A 19010-nucleotide genomic window follows, 5' to 3' on the forward strand; every position below is an offset into this window, starting at 1 on the left:
ATATAGTGTATATTTATACCATGTATATGTAAATCATTTATTGTTTTTTGTAAGACAAAGGAAAGTTTAAAATTACATTTTGAAATAAAATGGTGTATTTAATTTGAATACATAAGCCTGAAAAAAGAATATGTTACCAAACTGCCAATTCAGTTCACAGCTGAATCTTTTACATAATAATAGGCTTTTACATACTGTTTCTTCATATTTCATAATAAAGTGGAACATAAAAAAGTGGACATTCAAACTGATAAAGGATTCAATAATATCAGTAATAAAATCATATTATTCTCGCTACCAAATCATGGAATACATGTAGATATACCACTGAATTAAGTAGGATCCATACAAATGAAAAAAAATAAAAACATCTGACTTTTGGAGCATTCAGTTGCCAGACGACGGTTACTGATGGGTGGGAGTATGTCGATTAGCTATCCAATCAGCTTCCTACAAGATATTGGAGTAGCAGTTCTCACAGTGGACAATGTCTTTGTGCAGGAACATGTTATGGAGAAGGTCTCCCATTGGTTTACTGCAGACCCCACACTGCAACAACAAAATGGGATATTGTTAAGGCATAACACTGCTAGGTCACTGAAAACATCACTCATCCTACCATCACATTAACTTCAGCAGACTTTGTCCATAAACTTAATGTTTAGCTAGATATTAGCTAACGTTTATTTGCGGAAGATTGCCTGACCGAAAAGTTAATGACATTGAAACGGGAAGGACAACTGTTTTCTTAGTAGCACTACCTGTGAAAAAACTTGGTTGCGAGAAACAAATTAAAATCTCAGAATATTAAGTCTGATTATACTGTAGCGTCTAGCGGGCAGTGTCTCAAACCTGTGACCTTCGGCTCCCCAGGTGGGCACACTACCCACTGCTCCAAATAGAGATAACCATTTGGAAGGGCGAGTGGTGGCCTTACCTATGTAGCTACAATACACATGCCTTTGCAGACGAAAAACCTGTTTTTGGCAAGATCTAATTCGTTTTGATGCAACAAATTTGTCTGTCAGGCAATAGAACCTTTCAGACCTAAATGTTATAGCTAATATCTAGCTATATACAGTTGTGCTCAAAAGATTCCATACCTTGGCAGAAATTGTGAAATTTTGGGATTGATTTTGAAAATATGACTGATCATGCAACTGTATTTTATTTAAGGATAGTGATTATATGAAGCAATTTATTATCACATAGTTGTTTGTCTCCTTTTTAAATCATAATGATAACAGAAATCACCCAAATGGCCCTAATCAAAAGTTTTCATACCCTTGAATGTTTGGCCTTGATACTGACACACAGGTTAAAATGGCAATTAAATGTGAATTTAAATTGCAATTAGTTTCTGTGTATAAATAGTCAATGAGTTTGTTAGCTCTCACATGGATGCACTGAGCAGGCTAGATACTGAGCCATGGGGAGCAGAAAAGAACTGTCAAAAGACCTTTATAAAGAAAGGGATATAAAAAGATATCCAAAGCCTTGCAAATGCCAGTCAGTACTGTTCAATCACTTATTAAGAAGTGGAAAATTCTGGGATCTCTTGATACCAAGCCAAGGTCAGGTAGACCAAGAAAGATTTCAGCCCAAACTGCCAAAAGAATTGTTTGTGATACAAAGAAAAACCCAGAGATAATCTCAGGAGAAATACAGGCTGGTCTGGAAAAAGACGGTGTGGTTGTTTCAAGGAGTACAATAGGACGATACTTGAAAAAAAATTGGCTGCATGGTCGAGTTGCCGGAAAGAAGCATTTACTGTGCCAATGCCCCAAAAAAGCCAAGTTACAATATGCCCGACAACACCTTGACACGCATCACAGCTTCTGGCACACTATAATTTGGAGTGACGAGACCAAAATAGAGCTTTATGGTCACAACCATAAGCGCTATGTTTGGAGAGGGGTGAACAGAATACCATCCCCACTGTGAAGCATGGTGGTGTCTCACTGATGTTTTGGGGGGGTGTGAAAATGTATGGCAAGATTAATGTAGCATGTTATCAGAAAATACTGGCAGACAATTTGCATTCTTCTGCACGAAAGCTGCGCATGGGACGCTCTTGGACTCATCCAGCAATGACCTTAAGCACAAGGCCAAGTTGACAGTCCAGTGGTTACAACAGAAACAGGTGAAAACAAGGTTCTGGAGTGGCCATCACAGTTTCCTGACATTAATATCTCTCTGGGGAGATCTCAAAAGTGCGGTTCATGCAAGACGACCAAAGACTTTGCATGACCTGGAGGTATTCTTCCAAGGCGAATGGGCAGCTATACCACATGCAAGAATTTGGGGCCTCTTAGACAACTAATACAAAATACTGCACGCTGTCATTGATGCTGAAGGGGGCAATACACAGTATTAAGAACTAAGGGTATGCAGACTTTCGAACAGGGGTTGTGTTAATTTTTTTCTTTGTTTCCATGTTTTGTTTTATGATTGTGCCATTCTGTTATAACCAAAAGTTGAATATGAATCCCATAAGAAATAAAATACATTTGTTTTGCCTGCTCACTCGTGTTTTCTTTACAAATGGTGCACATATTACCAATTCTCCAAGGGTATGCAAACTTTTCAGCACAACTGTACTTTTCTGTTTTAGGACAAACCTACAGCTGAAGTAGGATCAAAACGTATAACTAAAAGCATAATCATACCCAGCAGGATACATCTGTAATCAGTGTAAAAGGTATAACTGTGAAATGGTTTGGGTACCTTGAAGCAGGATGGGTGGCAGGAGATGTTGAGGTGTTCAATAGTTATTTTGGCGTCGTTGCCAACCTGCTCCCCACAGTACGTACAGGCAGATGTAGCATTAGTCCTGGGAAAACGGAGACAAGGTGTTCAGCACGTGACTGGATGATTAGCTCTGCACATTAGTAGGGACGCTCAAGCCCCCCCACCCAACGCCACAGACTCTGCACCCCCTGAACAGGCTCCAAAATCCGCTTGTAGCTCATGTTTGCCGCCTGTGCACGCAAATCGTCTTCATTCATCATTCCGATGTGTTCATAACACTACCAAGTGCTTAGCCGTTATCTGTACCCCTGATCCTTGGCTATGGCTCTGCTCAATCACCACCACGTTCTACAGCAGGAGTCTCCGTTTATATGTTTTCGAGATCTGCGGCAACCGGGTACCAGAAGCAACATGGTGAACACGACTCGCCCCGTAGCTTTCCTCCACCATGTTTGATTTTCAGGCTGTGCTCGAAGCGTTTTTTTTTTTTTTTTTTACCTGCCGTAAGAGGACGGGCTGCTGTAGGAATGGCTGGTAGTACTAGAAGTCACAAAGTCATTTGGGTTGTCTCGAGTGTTGTGCTTGGTTACATCTGTAGCGTTGACATACTCCTTCAGGAACACAAATCCCCTAGGAGGGAGATGAAGGAGAGGGACAGAGATTTAGGGCTCAGCACTATTAAATCTGTGTTGCAATATTGAAGCAGTAGATCTGTTCACAATGAATTCACCAACTGGTCCAGGGTACTGTTTAAAAGTGTAGAACTACTATCAGGATAATATTGAAACAAACTGGGAGCAGTTAGGGCTAACTCACCTCTTGTTCTCAGCATCTTGTGACTTGGGGCTGGTTGGACTGTCCAGAAAGAGAAATACTGAGTCAATCAGTTTGTCATTAACAATACATTATTCTTCCCATGTGAGAAGTAGATCTGTGCCTTCATTTAAATCTGTGTTGCAATATTAAAGCAGTAGATCTGTTCACAATGAATTCACCAACAAATCTCAAAGTGCTTTGGTGTTTAATCTATTTTTCAAAAGAAGTTTGGATTGAGCCAACTTGTTCTATGTTACGTATAGGTTGAAGTTGATTTACTGTTTTACAGATCCCCCTCTTAACAAAAACAATAAAAAAAAAGATCAATAAAAATAACTGTTTAACAAAATACTTAAAACCAAGAGATTCACAACATTTCTACTTTTTGAACAGTTAACCTGTTGGAGCTCAACTCCAACAGGTTAACTCCTCCAAAAGGTTAACTCCTCCACAAGGTTAACTCCTGAAACAGGCTATATCCTCTAACAGGTTAATTATAACAAGATAATTAACAGGTTTACTCCTGTGCACGTTAACTTCAACAGGTTATCTCTAACTGGTTAAGTCCTCTATCAGTTTAACAGGTAAAAGGCCAGTTCAAATCTTTAACTACAACACGAAGCGTTTTCTTACTGCAGCAAAAATAAGTTGTAAAGATTGTAGATAAGATCAAAGTGGACTGTTTATGAATATGTGACTAACAGACATGAGGAAACGTGAACAGATATCAGCATTGTACACTGTCAGACACAACAGTTACACTTACCGATCCATGGAAGGTTCTGGAACCCTAAGGGGACAAGACACAAATACAAGTCAGAACACACTCCTCTAAAAACAAATACTTGCAATAGTCAACAAAATGTATAGGAAATGTAGGTGTCTTCGTATCCAAGTCCCTACATAAAGACAAACATCTCACCTTTTATAATAAACCAACTTCTCCTTATGATTTACAGTAGTAGACAAGTCTTTTCATTCAAGTCTATATAATAGGACTTCCCTTTTTTCGGTTTTTCTTTCTTTAGTGAAATATGCTCAGTCTGTCTTGTTCCATACATTAGACAAATCCAGAAGCTATGGAAGTGAGAGATTTGTACCTGTTCTACTGGCAGGAAGGTGTGGCCTTATACATCAATCCTGTTGACCTTTTTTATTTGACCCCTCCCCTTCCCGTCATGGTATCAGCATTACCCATGACCTCACTCACTACACTGTTTTCTCTGAATTTGCCTTTGTTCTCACCATTATTCTTTCTCCTTCCTTTCTTTCTCTGACATGCTTCTAGCAACATTGATAATGCTAGTTGGTGATTAAATAGACAGTGTGGGTAAATGAAGAGCTTCGGTAAGACTCTGAAGTTCTACAGAGGTGTGAAATGTTACATACGCCTTCTCCGTGTCTTTATGAAGAGTGGGCGCACTCCATTTATCCCATGGTGATTCACCCTCAGATGGCCTACGACGCGCAAACAGAAACACACAAACCGTTAAGACATAACGCACGCACGCGCACGCACACCGTGCCCATCGGATGTCACAGGAAAATAGTGTTGATTGTGGTGACCCGAAAGGATGTCTGTTTCCTAGAAACGTGAAGGAACGTGGGTACACAATATCTGGCCTATACATCCCAAACCAGCGGCACTAGAGGACAACGTCCTGGTTCAATGGGCTGAGTGTTTGTGTCACAAATGGAGGCCATAGAAAAGTCTGAAGGGGGAATCCGTGTGGCGGCTTGTGTGTAGTCAATATGTGGAAGGAGGTGCTCTTGAACATTTCAAAGAAGTAACATGACTTAACGTACTTCTCAAATGTAGACAAAGGCTCCTGTGGATCCTCCTGCTCCTCCTGCTCCTCCTGCTCCTCCTGCTCCTCCTGCTCCTCCGGCTCTTCTTCATCGCTGAGGTAAAATAACACGAAAGGCTTTTAGTATTGGATGACGGGATGCATGGGTGTGGATGGGCTTCTGGTTTTGAGCTTAGGACGGAGCAGTGTGTTTATAAGTATTTGTAATGTGGATAAGTGATTATCTGGGTGTCCGTCGATTCACCTTTTGTCTAAGCTGGAAAGCGTGTTGACGTTCCAAGTCCTCTGCCACCTCATCCTAAAGAGAGAAGAGAGAGAAAGGAAGTGAGAAAAAGGACGAGAGGGAGAGAAGAGATATAGAGCTATAGAGATGTGGGCTTTGCCACTCTTAAAAGTACTCTAGGATGTGAACAATAACAAAATACCTTGTTGAGTGTTTGTTGAAGGAGCTAGTGTCATCTGCAAGCGCCTCCAGTGCATTTTCATTCTCACTGTAGACAAGGTTTGAAACAAATCTGTTAAAGCTCGGAATGTAATTTCATCCAAGCATACGTGATTCAATTTGTCGATGAAAGGGTTTCCAACACAATGCAAAGAGATTATCGTAAAAACAACACTAGGCTGAAGCAGATGTGTAATAAAAGAGCAACACTAGACTACAGGAAATATAGGTAACTAAAAAGCAACACTACGCTACAGGAGACACTGAGGTTATTAAAGAGGAACACATGGAGTACATCCAGTTGGTCTGTCTCAGTCGTCGGGGCAAAGTGGGTTCTCACCTGGAGTCAGTGCTCAGGCTCGGACTGTCAGGGTAGATTACCTCTGTCGAGCTGAGGGAAGAAAACCGCATTAGATGATACTGTTAGAATGACACAAGCAGTAGTACAATCACAGACATTAGTGGCAGCCATAGTAGAGGTCCTTGTAGTTGTACGGCGATTGCAGTAGTAATGGCGGTTGAATTGGTTAGTATGTTATTGGCAGAGACGACAGTCGTAACAATATGATTTCCATTTAGACTCCACTTCAGAACCCGGGGGAGATTGGAATGTAGACCGAGTGAGACTGCGGCAAGCCAGAGAGGGTAGACAGAGAGAGATTGGAACCGGCTCTAATGGCATTCTTTTCCCAGCTGAGTTCACTCCTTTAGACCGGGGCCCGTATTGGTCCGGCCAAAACAAGAACACTGTCAAGGGATTAGTGCGCCATGTGGGACACAGCAGCAGAGACAGAAGAGCCCTTCACAATCAGTTGCGTGTTTTGCATTATGCAGGCAGAAACTGTATTAGTGTCAGTAGAAAGAGATTCAATCCAGTCACATCTACTAGACCAGCAATGTTACCTGTGACTAGATGTGGTCTCAAATGGATGGGCCGAGCTGAAAAACTATTTCACACTGTTTTGCCTCGGAATCAGTCACATATGGCGGTGCTGGTCTGTGCAACTAGAATTCTGAGCAGATAAACTTGTGATGGGATTGACCGGGTGTCACGTTGTGCTCTCATAATGATAAAGGTAAATGGTGAGAGGGGAGAGGCCAGGTTCAATCCTAATCAATCAATCAATCAAATGTATCTATAAAGCCCTTTTTACAACAGCAGTTGTCACAAAGTGCTTTTACAGAAACACCCGGCTTTAAACCCCAAGGAGCAAACAACAGTAGTGTTGAATTTCAGTGGCTAGGAAAAAACTCCCTAAGAAGGCCAAATTTTAGGAAGAAACCAAGAGAGGACCCAGGCTCAGAGGGGTGACCAGTCCTCTTCTGGCTGTGCCGGGTAAGATATTAAGAGTCCAATTGGAATAATTAATAAATGCATGTGGGCTAAATCCAGAGTCTATTTACATTTAGACTAGGTCAGAAGTATGACCAGATGGATAAGGACAGGGATAGCAACGTGTCCCCCAAACCAGGTACTCCACAGGTGTGGACCAGGACCTCATGTACTCCTAAAGTTTAAAACGGTAGGAGACTGGGAAAATTCAGAAAATGCATTCCCTATATCAACAACAATTTATAGTGGAGAAGGAGAACTTAGTGGGGAAGGAGAACTGACCCAGTCCCCCAGCACAATAGTATAGCAGCGTAAGACCTTGGAACTGAGACGGTGAAGGTTGAAGTGAAGGTGTTCTTGCTTGGGTTTTACATTGTTAAGCAGAGAGAGATGGAGGGATGGCGAGAGAAAGGAGAGGATGTTGACAAACAGAAATAAGTTGGGAGCCTCCCATAGAGTATTCATTAGTGTCCTCCGTACAATACAGAAAGAGTGTGCTGGATGAGAGGAATCCATAACCACACATCTCTCCGAATGACATACTCCACATTCGCTGTTGTGCAAGATCATACTAATCCTCTGCACCTCAAGCACATAGACATTTAGGAACTACGAGACAGGGGCTAAGAGATCAGGTAAAGCTAGGGAACCCTCCTCTTGGAATGCCGGTGTTCTTTATTTCACCAACCTGGAAGACCAAGTTTGCTGACCAGGTCGTTGAGCTGATCAATTAGCCCAGGGGTGCCTAGTCCTAACAGAACCCTGCTTTACTGGCAGCACTCCAGGAACAGCCTAGCCCAGGTCTATGGGCTAAAGGTTAAAGCAGGGGTGTTCAATTGGGGTCCAATAAAGATGTGGGGGAATAAATTGTTGAGCGTAATTCCTAACTAATCATTGAAGGGTATTCATCTATAAATACCAGGGAGGAGTGAAGACACCTGACCAGGAAAGAGCGAAGAGCCACACAGACACACACACACACACACACACACACACACACACACACACACACACACACACACACACACACACACACACACACAGGTGTCATATGTATGGAGGAAGGACTGATGGTCTGAAATATGGGTCTGTGTCTCCCATCGGGAACCACTGAGAACCCTGGACTTGGAGGAATAGGCTCTAACAAGCCCTCCTCTGGACACACAAAGGAGAGGAAAGGAGTGGAGAGGAACATTAAAAAAGCTTATAGTTCCACCATGTGGCCAGTTAGTGAATTACACTCAGTCTTTGGGGTCAGAGTTCTTTTTCACTCACCAGTCAGAGAAGGAGAGGATATCATCAGCCACATTTAAATAGCTAACTGGTTTAGGCTTACGCTCTGGCTCATCAGACACACTGTAAACAAGAAAAGGGAGCAAATTGCATCAAACACAATTGACTGTCAATAGAACATAATAGCAACAACACTCACTTTGATTTTATTAACAAAGTGATAGCTGGCTTGCAAGCACCAACTCACCAAACCTTAAAGGAAAATCCATTGTAAAACACAATTTGGTTGTTTTTTTCAGTCTCCCTCCATAATTATAAGTGCTTGGAGGTGTTTCATATATAATAATCCACCACAACAGGTTGACTGTTTGCTATGTGAAGACTACAACCTGATGGGGGCCAAATTTCCACTCAAAGTTAGGCTTGTCAAAATGGCATTCATATTTTTTGCACATTCTTGGAAGCTGGCTAGGTAGCTGGAATTTTTTTTATTGCTAAACAACTACAGCTTTTGATGATTCCTTATTACAAGCAGAGTTGGACAGATTTGGCTATGAATTGGATATTGTAGTTTGCTTACCAGGAAAAAAAAAATGTTTTACCAGTGAAAGGCAGAAATGTTTGTGTCAGGTGAGGAAACTGACCATTTTGATGCACATACTATGTGTAAATACCATATTAACAGTTGGTAAATACATATATTTAAATACATCTATACAGTTGGTAAATACAAATATTTAAATACATCTATACAGTTGGTAAATACATACATTTAAATACATCTATATTGTTGGTAAATACATATATTTAAATACATCTATACAACTGGTTAATAGAGCAGCAGTGGGATGTCCCTTTTATTCTAAACTTAACGCTTTATCCCTAATCCCATTTCTAAGCCTAATTCCAACTGTAACTCAAATTCTAACAGTAACCCTAATCTTAACACTGATAAAGTTTAAGATAAAAAAATATTCACGTTGCCTGATTTTACTTTTGTTACGTATTGACCTCACTTTGATGGTAAAACCTGCACAGACACACAATTAAACCACCAGATTCTGCTTGTTCCAGACCCGTACAACCACATTACATTACAGTGTTGCAGGTTGACAAATGAAACGTCCTCTTTTGGCACTGATGTGGGTACTTGGCCAGGATGTGGTTGATGTGGAACTCAAGAAAGCATGCAAAATATTTTTTTAGGTTGACTATAGTGTGCACTAATTGACACACTGCCCCTCCTGTAACCTGTTTCTTATCAGTACGGGCTGGGAGTGATTAGGGAGGGTTGAAGCGGACGGAGGACAGGGTGAAGGTGTCAAAATGAAAAAAACGTTCCAATCGTAACCTGTTTCCTTTAATTCACAATGAAGTTTCTACCTTTGCTCTCTATATACTGGTTCTGCCATTTTTCCCAAAACAAGATCAAGCTCTCTGTAGCTATGTATATTTTGAGTGTAAGGACTAGGTTTTATTAGAGCCTTAAAGGTCACTTCCTTGAGGGATGGAAGGAAATCCATTGAAGTACTTTCTCAAAATCTGGCACCAAAATACACGCTTTGACCATGAGAAGTCAATTAATGACATTGCATGGCTTGTTGCAGCAATGCAGCATTCTTGCAGACTGTTCTGCTTGTTGCCTTTCAAAATTCAGGCTGCAAAATGACCTACAATTTTCTCAGGTGTGCTCTAACCTTTGAGTGGTACTGTAGGATGAAGTTGTTTATAACAATGAGTTTGTAATAGTCAATAGATAGATTAATTAATAAAATATTTACCTGGATGAACCAGTATCAAAACTGATGAGTGTGTCTGCCAGAGCTGTCAGGGTATCCACTGGCTCTGGGTGTGTCTTCACTGGGGCAGGATCTGTCTGTAGTAGGGCAGGATCTGTCTTTACTGGGGCAGGATCTGTCTTTACTGGGGCAGGATCTGTCTTCACTGGGGTAGGATCTGTCTTTACTGGGGTAGGATCTGTCTTCACTGGGGCAGGAGTCATCTTCACTGGGACAGGATCTTTCTTTACTTGAGCAGGATCTATCTTCACTGGGACAGGATCTGTCTTCACTGGGGCAAGATCTGTCTTCACTGGGGCAGGAACTGTCTTCACTGGGGCAGGAACTGTCTTCACTGAGGAGGGATTTGTCTTCACTGGGGAGGGATCTGTCTTCACTGGGGAGGGATCTGTCTTCACTGGGGCAGGATCTGTCTTCACTGGGGCAGGATCTGTCTTCACTGGGGCAGGATCTGTCTTTACTAGGGTAGGATCTGTCTTTACTGGGGTAGAATCTGTCTTTACTGGGGCAGGATCTGTCTTTACTGGGGCAGGATCTGTCTTTACTGGGGAAGGATCCGTCTTTACTAGAGAAGGATCTGTCTTAACTGGTGCAGCAGGAGTCTTCACTGAGATAGGGTCCATCTTTACTTTGGCAGTGGATTGTTCAGAGTTGCAGTATGTCCTACGTTGGTAGTAAAAGGGGTGACAGTTATAATGGGTAACGATATGCCAGAGGAAAGCTGATACACATTTTGGAAGTATTAGATAAAAGCAATCATTCTCTCTCTAATGAGCTGGCACATAGTTATCTACATGTGTTCCCCGCTTTTACTGTCACATGCCCTGGAACGACAAATTGGTGACATGACTGATTTGTCAAACACTATTCTGCCCAGAGTTTGACCAAGAGGATAGTTTGTGTGCTACTTCTAGGAAGCTTTTGTGTTGACAAAAAGCCCAGAGAGAAATTGTGTTTACTGTAGGATGTGGTTGTTTTTAACAATGAGTTTGCATTAGTCAATAGCATCATTAAAAAATTTACCTGGATGAACCAGTATTAACAGTGATGAGTGTGTCTGCCAGAGCTGTCAGGGTATCCACTGGCTCTGGATGTGTCTTCACTGGGGCAGGAGTCATCTTCACTGGGGCAGGATCTGTCTTCACTGGGGCAGGAGTCATCTTCACTGGGGCAGGATCTGTCTTCACTGGGGCAGGAGTCATCTTAACTGGGGCAGGATCTGTCTTCACTGGGGCAGGATCTGTCTTCACTGGGGAGGAATCTGTCTTCACTGGGGCAGGATCTGTCTTCACTGGGGCAGGATCTGTCTTCATTGGGGAGGAATGTGTCTTCACTGGGGCAGGATCTGTCTTTACTGGGGCAGGATCTGTCTTTACTGGGGCAGGATCTGTCTTTACTGGGGTAGGATCTATCTTCACTGGGGCAGGAGTCATCTTCACTGGGGCAGGAGTCATCTTCACTGGGGCAGGATCTGTCTTCACTGGGGCAGGATCTGTCTTCACTGGGGCAAGATCTGTCTTCACTGGGGAGGGATCTGTCTTCACTGGGGAGGGATCTGTCTTCACTGGGGCAGGATCTGTCTTCACTGGGGCAAGATCTGTCTTCACTGGGGAGGGATCTGTCTTCACTGGGGCAGGATCTGTCTTCACTGGGGCAGGATTTGTCTTTACTGGGGTAGGATCTGTCTTTACTAGGGTAGGATCTGTCTTTACTGGGGTACAATCTGTCTTTACTGGGGCAGGATCTGTCTTTACTGGGGCAGGATCTGTCTTTACTGGGGAAGGATCCGTCTTTACTAGAGAAGGATCTGTCTTCACTGGTGCAGCAGGAGTCTTCACTGAGATAGGGTCCATCTTTACTTTGGCAGTGGATTGTTCAGAGTTGCAGTATGTCCTACGTTGGTAGTAAAAGGGGTGACAGTTATAATGGGTAACGATATGCCAGAGGAAAGCTGATACACATTTTGGAAGTATTAGATAAAAGCAATCATTCTCTCTCTAATGAGCTGGCACATAGTTATCTACATGTGTTCCCCGCTTTTACTGTCACATGCCCTGGAACGACAAATTGGTGACATGACTGATTTGTCAAACACTATTCTGCCCAGAGTTTGACCAAGAGGATAGTTTGTGTGCTACTTCTAGGAAGCTTTTGTGTTGACAAAAAGCCCAGAGAGAAATTGTGTTTACTGTAGGATGTGGTTGTTTTTAACAATGAGTTTGCATTAGTCAATAGCATCATTAAAAAATGTACCTGGATGAACCAGTATTAACAGTGATGAGTGTGTCTGCCAGAGCTGTCAGGGTATCCACTGGCTCTGGATGTGTCTTCACTGGGGCAGGAGTCATCTTCACTGGGGCAGGATCTGTCTTCACTGGGGCAGGAGTCATCTTCACTGGGGCAGGATCTGTCTTCACTGGGGCAGGAGTCATCTTCACTGGGGCAGGATCTGTCTTCACTGGGGCAGAATCTGTCTTCACTGGGGCAGAATCTGTCTTCACTGGGGCAGGATCTGTCTTCACTGGGGCAGGAGTCATCTTCACTGGGGCAGGAGTCATCTTCACTGGGGCAGGATCTGTCTTCACTGGGGCAGAATCTGTCTTCACTAGGGCAGGATCTGTCTTCACTGGGGCAGGAGTCATCTTCACTGGGGCAGGAGTCATCTTCACTGGGGCAGGATCTGTCTTCACTCGGGCAGGATCTTTCTTCACTGGGGCAGGATCTGTCTTCACTGGGGAGGGATCTGTCTTCACTGGGGAGGGATTTGCCTTCACCGGGGCAGAATCTGTCTTCACTGGGGAGGGATCTGTCTTCACTGGGGCAGGATCTGTCTTCACTGGGGAGGGATCTGTCTTCACTGGGGCAGGATCTGTCTTCACTGGGGAGGGATCTGTCTTTACTGGGGCAGGATCTGTCTTCACTGGGGAGGGATCTGTCTTTACAGGGGCAGGATCTGTCTTTCCTGGGGGGATGTCTTTTATCACAGGTGTTCCTGAAGATTCTTTAGGGGCAGAAGGTGTCTTGGTGAAGATATCATCGTCATCAGTGATCACCACCCTATAAACACAACAAACAAATCTCCAGAAAAGCCTTTTTTTCATACTCTCAGAACATAAGTATCCAAAAGTGTCCTTCTGCTCTCATTTACATAGTTTTTACATAGTCCCAAAAGCTTCTATAAGAGGTTCTAAAACACAAAAAAAGGTTTGAATACTTAAGTATCCTTTCAGAAGGTCCGGCCAAACATATGTACATGAAAACGTCCCCCAAGCTAACAGTTCAGTATAGAGGTCATACATTTCTATGATCGACAACACATGAATCCATGTCAAGACAGTTCTTTGAAAGGCGATCAGTTACCTTTTAGCCACAAAAGATGGTACACATGTGGTTGGAATGGTTTCTGGAGGTTTTTCAGTAGAACTGGGACGTGTACAGAGCAACAGAATATAAGCACCAAGTACAGAAATATGCCAATACTATTGACAAGGAAATACGTTAATGATTGTGTAATTTTGGCTGATTTCCTTGAATCATTCATGAAGTATAATACAGTATTATTGTATTCCATATGAAGGTAAATTATAAAGAAGCTCATTACATGTGGTATATTTTGTAAAGCATTTTTTGATTATCTTTATCAAGGGTGCCAAGGTGAAATAAAGAGAGGTAAATAACCAAGCACATACTCAAATTTCTTGGCAGCTGAAAGGACATAGGAGCGTTGTCGGCCTGAGGAGGATTTGAACACATTCCTGGCTGCTTCCTCTCTACATGGACAGATGGAAGTGAGGAGAAGGAGTGAGGTGACAAAGAGAGAAAGGCGAAAAGAGAGATGACACATGATTTCCCTTGATGTGAATCCTAAAACTCAGACTGCATCGGAAATGAAACCATGAGGTCTTAAAAGAAAAGGTTTCTGGATGATGTTTTATGAGTTCTTGAATTTAAAGCTGTGTGGAGCAATTATTAGTTCTTCCTAGGTCCCCTTTAAATGATTCCTCAAAGGACTAGAACCTTTTCAGAAGTTCTTTGTAATACTCATTTACAACTTTCCTTGACGCAAGTACAGGGGTCCCCCACCGGCTTCAATTAAGAACCTTTAAAGGATCCGCCAAGAAGCTTTCATGTCAGAGGGTGTTGAATGCTCTGTTGGCGCTCTATTTTTGACCTGGTAGGACACTACACTGGGGTGCCGTTTGGGATGCACTTTCTTTCTCTCACCGTTTGGCCTTCTCCTCTGGGGAAAGGCTGTCCTCAGTGTTAACTCTGATGTCTGAGGCGGGCCGCACTGTGTGAGGAGCTCTGAGAGAAGGGAGCATGCATGAGACACACACACACACACACACGTATCAAAACCAAAATCCCCATTAAGTCACTAGTTATCATAGATGAGTCACACACACTCAAACACACACACTGAGAAGATGCATATCAACTGCATAAGGTTTACTCACATTTTCTTGTAGCTCTCAGAAGGCTTCTTGGTGAAGGTGGAAGTTGGACCGCTGAAAATAAGGAGAGAGTCAAGACAAATACAGAGACCACATTTAATGAAGCCATCTGATAGGTCATTGGCTGTTTGTATGAAAGACTCACACAGGCTTTGATAGAAAGACAGGCTTCTATTCAATCAAGTCAATGCTGCCAGTATAGGCCTATGTAGGGACATGGTTTAAAGGCATTACTTTGTGAATGGTGTATTACCCTGCATAAACTAGTGGATTAAGCTGGATTAAGCCTTTATAAAACCAATGAAAAGAGCCCTGAGATGAATGTATTTACCTGCCATTGGGAGTGGAGGGCGTGGAGGGCATGGTGTCTGTCTTAGTGAAAACCCCTCTGGACAAAGACAGAACAGGTGTCTCATTTAATTCACAGTCGGTCCAATCAATCCACTCAATTTAAATATAGTCGCTAAAAGATGAAATGGAGGAGGTCTTTCTTACCTGATAAGGTATCCTGAAGTTGGCGCTCTGTTTTGAAAGAGGACAAACATAAGATCAGTCTAGGATCATGGTCTTTTTTGACAATAACATTCTGGTCCTGGTGTTGGGTAGGTGGAGCTAAGATGTGGCTGAGGGTTTGAAGTGTGCTAACGTGTCGGTAAGTATTGAGTACGGAGGTGGCATGTCAGTGTTTACCTAGCGGGGGCAGGTGGGGCGGGGAAGGGAGATGTAGGAGAAGACACCGGGCTGGTCTCGGGAGGAGCTCCGTTCAGACGATTTGCTTTCACTTCTGCCATCCTGCTCCGAGAGAAGGGTTAGGTGGGGGTAGCCCAGAAAGAACGCTAAACAAATCAACACCGAAGGACAACATCCTAATGCAGTACAAGTGGTCTCTCTCACCATGGTTTCTCCTCCTGCTCCTCAGCCTGGGCTTCACTCTGTCTCTGTAACCAGCTGCCATCGCCCTTCAACTTGGTTCGAACCTTGGTGGTCTTGAACACAGACGCTCGGTCCACCTCTGAAACACACACAGTGCACATCAGAAAACACACACCCACACACACATGGACTAAGTAAAAATGTGTGAGGTGAACGAGCAAACATGTCTTCTTGTCAGATATTTCACTTTGAGCTCACATAAGGAAAGGTGACATCCAACACCTCACCCCTTTGGCATGGAGTTAATCTACAACCACCTATTCCCATGCAAATGTAGCAAACATTGTAAACTTTACTGTTCTAATAAGGTTAGTAACCTATAACAGTAATAAGGCATCTTTGGGGGTTTGTGACACACTGCATGTTATGAGGTTCTTAAGAACAGTCAAAGATTTGTACAACTGAATCTAGATAGAAGAAGCTATCATTTCTTATTGGAAGCTAGTGAAGCCAAGTGGGCAGAACCTTAGTAAGAGGCGTGCAGGGCCAAGCACAAGCTAGCAAGACCCTATTAGGCAATATTGGGGCATTATAGAATGTTTCCTACTCTGAAATACACATGTGCATTTATTTTATTCACCCAGCAGTCCTTCCCTTTAGTATCTTGGATTAATTAAAAATGAATCCACATATTCCGTAATAAACTCTCCAGAACATCAGCCCAGCTGCATTTCGCTCCATAGCTTTCCAGTGAACTTTCTCCCCCAGAATGGAGTCAAAACTACCAACAGACTTCCAGTGTACAGCTTCAGATGAACTGTCTACCTGTGGAACAGTCTCTAGCCACATGGGATGTATTGGTGACAAATCACATCTCACCTTTTTTTTTTATATTCCAATAGACTCAGTAAGTCTATCAACTCACCTTTTTTTTATATTCCAATTGACTCAGTAAGTCAATCAACTCACCTTTTTTTTATATTCCAATTGACTCAGTAAGTCAATCAACTCACCTTTTTTTTATATTCCAATTGACTCAGTAAGTCAATCAACTCACCTTTTGACATAGTTGGTCTTTGGTAATCGTTTCTCTCTTGGTTCCTCTGTTTTCACCACTGGCTGGTTCCTTTAGGTCCTTTATGGAAAGGCAGATTAGCAAGAGATCATCAACATGTGAACATGCAAACCAAACAGGTGTATAAGGAATTCTGTATAGCGTTCAGAACAAAACCATCAGGGACAGTAATTGTACATAGTGAAATAATCTATGCAGGGGCCAAAACCCCTCAGCGGCTGTTTCCTGATAATCAACAGGAAACAGTGATTGCAGCTAAAGAATGCATAGCCAGTTACTCTGTAAATTGGGTATTGCATAACACTAAAAAATGTATCAATATTATCAAAATGTGTTTGCTTATTCATGTTCCCATTCTTTAATATTAGGTTTTGGTTGAAGGTCCGATAACATTGTGTTGAACAAATATGCAAAAATAGAAAAATCTCAAAGGGTGTAAATCATGTTTCACTGTAGATTTGAGAGACCCAGACTGGCAGGTTAGTGGGCTTGTTTGTTCTAGAACTATTTCCCACCTACCCCTCCCTTCTAAGGAACAAGTGGTTGGCATTCCTCTTTCTTAACTCTCACCATTTAACAATGCAGACTAGCCTGTCCTACCAATGTCTATCATGCTCACACACACATTAAGTCAAACAATTTCTCAACATACTGTCTCAGTAGAGCAGTTTGATAAGTTAATAAAAACCTCCTTAGCCGGCACATAGTCTGACTCAGAAGAACCACAAATTGAATACACAGTGTCCAGCCTAATATGATTATCTTGGCCTTTTCCATAATCTAACATTAAATAGTTTAGTCACATTCCTCATTAAGGATAAAAATGCAAAAGGGCATTGGAATTATACATTGTTGATATGTCTCATATCAAAAGACAGGCAGCACTGAGTTTATGCAAAACAACACAGAGTTTGGCCAAAAATTTACTATGCAAATATCTCTCAGGCATTAATGAGAAGTCCTGAAGAAAATATCAGTAAGCTTCAACAACAGAGCACACGCACCAATGGCTCGGATGATATATTGATCAGTTGACTCACCGGTTCACTCACATTGTAAAGCTTTGAGACAATGAGGCACAAGGGGGTGTGGTGCATGACCAACATGCCACAACTAATGGCTGTTATTAGGCACAACACAGTGTAGAGTGCCCAGAAACAGTACACATTACATGGTACATTTGCAATATACCACAAATCCCTTGCTTTGCTGCTGTTATATACCTCCTGCCAATGAAATTAGAACTGTTTCTGTCATATAACACAGCTTTCAGCTAATCCAGCATTCAGCATTCATACTGAAACTGCAATAAGGCCCGAGGTGTTGTAGTACATGGCCAATATAACACGGCTAAAGCTTCATTTAGCCACGAAGCATTATGAGGTGTGCCAGGATATGACACTTAATCGTGGTATATTGGCAATATACAACAAACCCCTGAGCTGTCTTATTGCTATTATAAACCGTTTGCCAACACAATTCAAACAATAAGTAATTAGGTGGTGTCATACCCATATTATACTACTCATATGCTCTGGCTTTTAGCCAATCGACACTCTTTTGAACCACGCAGTTTATAATACACATTATACACACCAGAATCCACACAATACATATTGAATACTATATTCTAAGGTACTGTAAGGGAAGGGAGGATGGAAAGTAAACTGCTCTGACAGACAGGCAATCATGGCGAGCAAACATAACAGAGAGAAACAGCACTCAAAAGGCAAACAGACTGTCTGACAACCATCACGTCAATCTGTCAGGATCTAAAGAGCTAGAATAATGTAAGCAGAAAGCAAAGGAAATTATTAGTACGTCCTTGTTGATTCAAGAAAGAGTCAAGAGAGTCCCAAATGAGACAGAATCCACTTTCCCAACCTCAAAAAACATGGAACTTATACCAACAGTTAAGTGGATAAAAACACCAACCTTCACTGGATAGTGTCTCCAAAAGATGGTCTCCAAAATGCACTAGAGAATCCCACACAGGTAGACAGAGCAGTTGAAAGATGTATAGGCACAGACTGAAGGGTGTATATGTGTGAGTGATTGGAGAGAAATATCCTCTGTCTGACTGTCTTACAGGTGTCAGAACTGGTACGGGCGTGGGTACAGTACGAGCTCAGCCAGTCACAGAGGCTACACCACCCAGGATAAAGGTGTGTAGTTGCTAATAAGGGATTTTTGTTTACCTATTTCTCTTCTCTTTATTTTCATATGCCTGACAGCCAGGAGAACAAGGACATACCTGACATAACCTAGCCAAGTAGGGGGTGTGGAACATGACTGATAAGCAGAAACACAGAGCTTACTCACACACACACACACACACACACACAATCCATCAAACTAACATCAGAACTGTGTTTGCAATTTCACAGCAAAGGCCGGCGTTTTTTCCCCTTCATTGTTACCACTCT

General features: G+C 42.4%; 1 protein-coding gene across 6 annotated transcripts; it reads right to left on the reverse strand.

The window, feature by feature from the left end:
• Nucleotides 1–33: 33 nt before the first annotated feature.
• znf185 (zinc finger protein 185 with LIM domain) lies at nt 34–18737 on the reverse strand. Of its 6 annotated transcripts, none has more exons than XM_034291946.1 (25): nt 18520–18737; nt 16567–16644; nt 15531–15648; nt 15327–15428; nt 15132–15158; nt 14968–15024; nt 14640–14690; nt 14407–14487; nt 13872–13952; nt 13543–13605; nt 12436–13239; nt 11948–12075; nt 11206–11905; nt 10165–10845; nt 8426–8506; nt 6158–6208; nt 5801–5866; nt 5620–5673; nt 5374–5469; nt 4957–5025; nt 4334–4357; nt 3568–3606; nt 3250–3381; nt 2728–2833; nt 34–549 (listed from the first exon to the last, which is right to left on the reverse strand). In XM_034291946.1, exons 2-25 carry the CDS (start codon nt 16574–16576, stop codon nt 451–453), a joined length of 3720 nt encoding a protein of 1239 aa, XP_034147837.1. In that variant the 5' UTR covers nt 16577–16644; nt 18520–18737; the 3' UTR covers nt 34–450. The 6 variants fall into 6 exon arrangements, with proteins under 6 accessions (XP_034147837.1, XP_034147840.1, XP_034147836.1 ...); XM_034291949.1 differs by having other exon boundaries at nt 11206–11569; nt 18520–18736; XM_034291945.1 differs by having other exon boundaries at nt 11206–11342; nt 11385–12075; nt 18520–18736.
• Nucleotides 18738–19010: the final 273 nt, after the last annotated feature.

Source organism: Esox lucius, chromosome 4 (genome assembly GCF_011004845.1).
Source record: "Esox lucius isolate fEsoLuc1 chromosome 4, fEsoLuc1.pri, whole genome shotgun sequence".
NCBI classification, from domain to species: domain Eukaryota; kingdom Metazoa; phylum Chordata; class Actinopteri; order Esociformes; family Esocidae; genus Esox; species Esox lucius.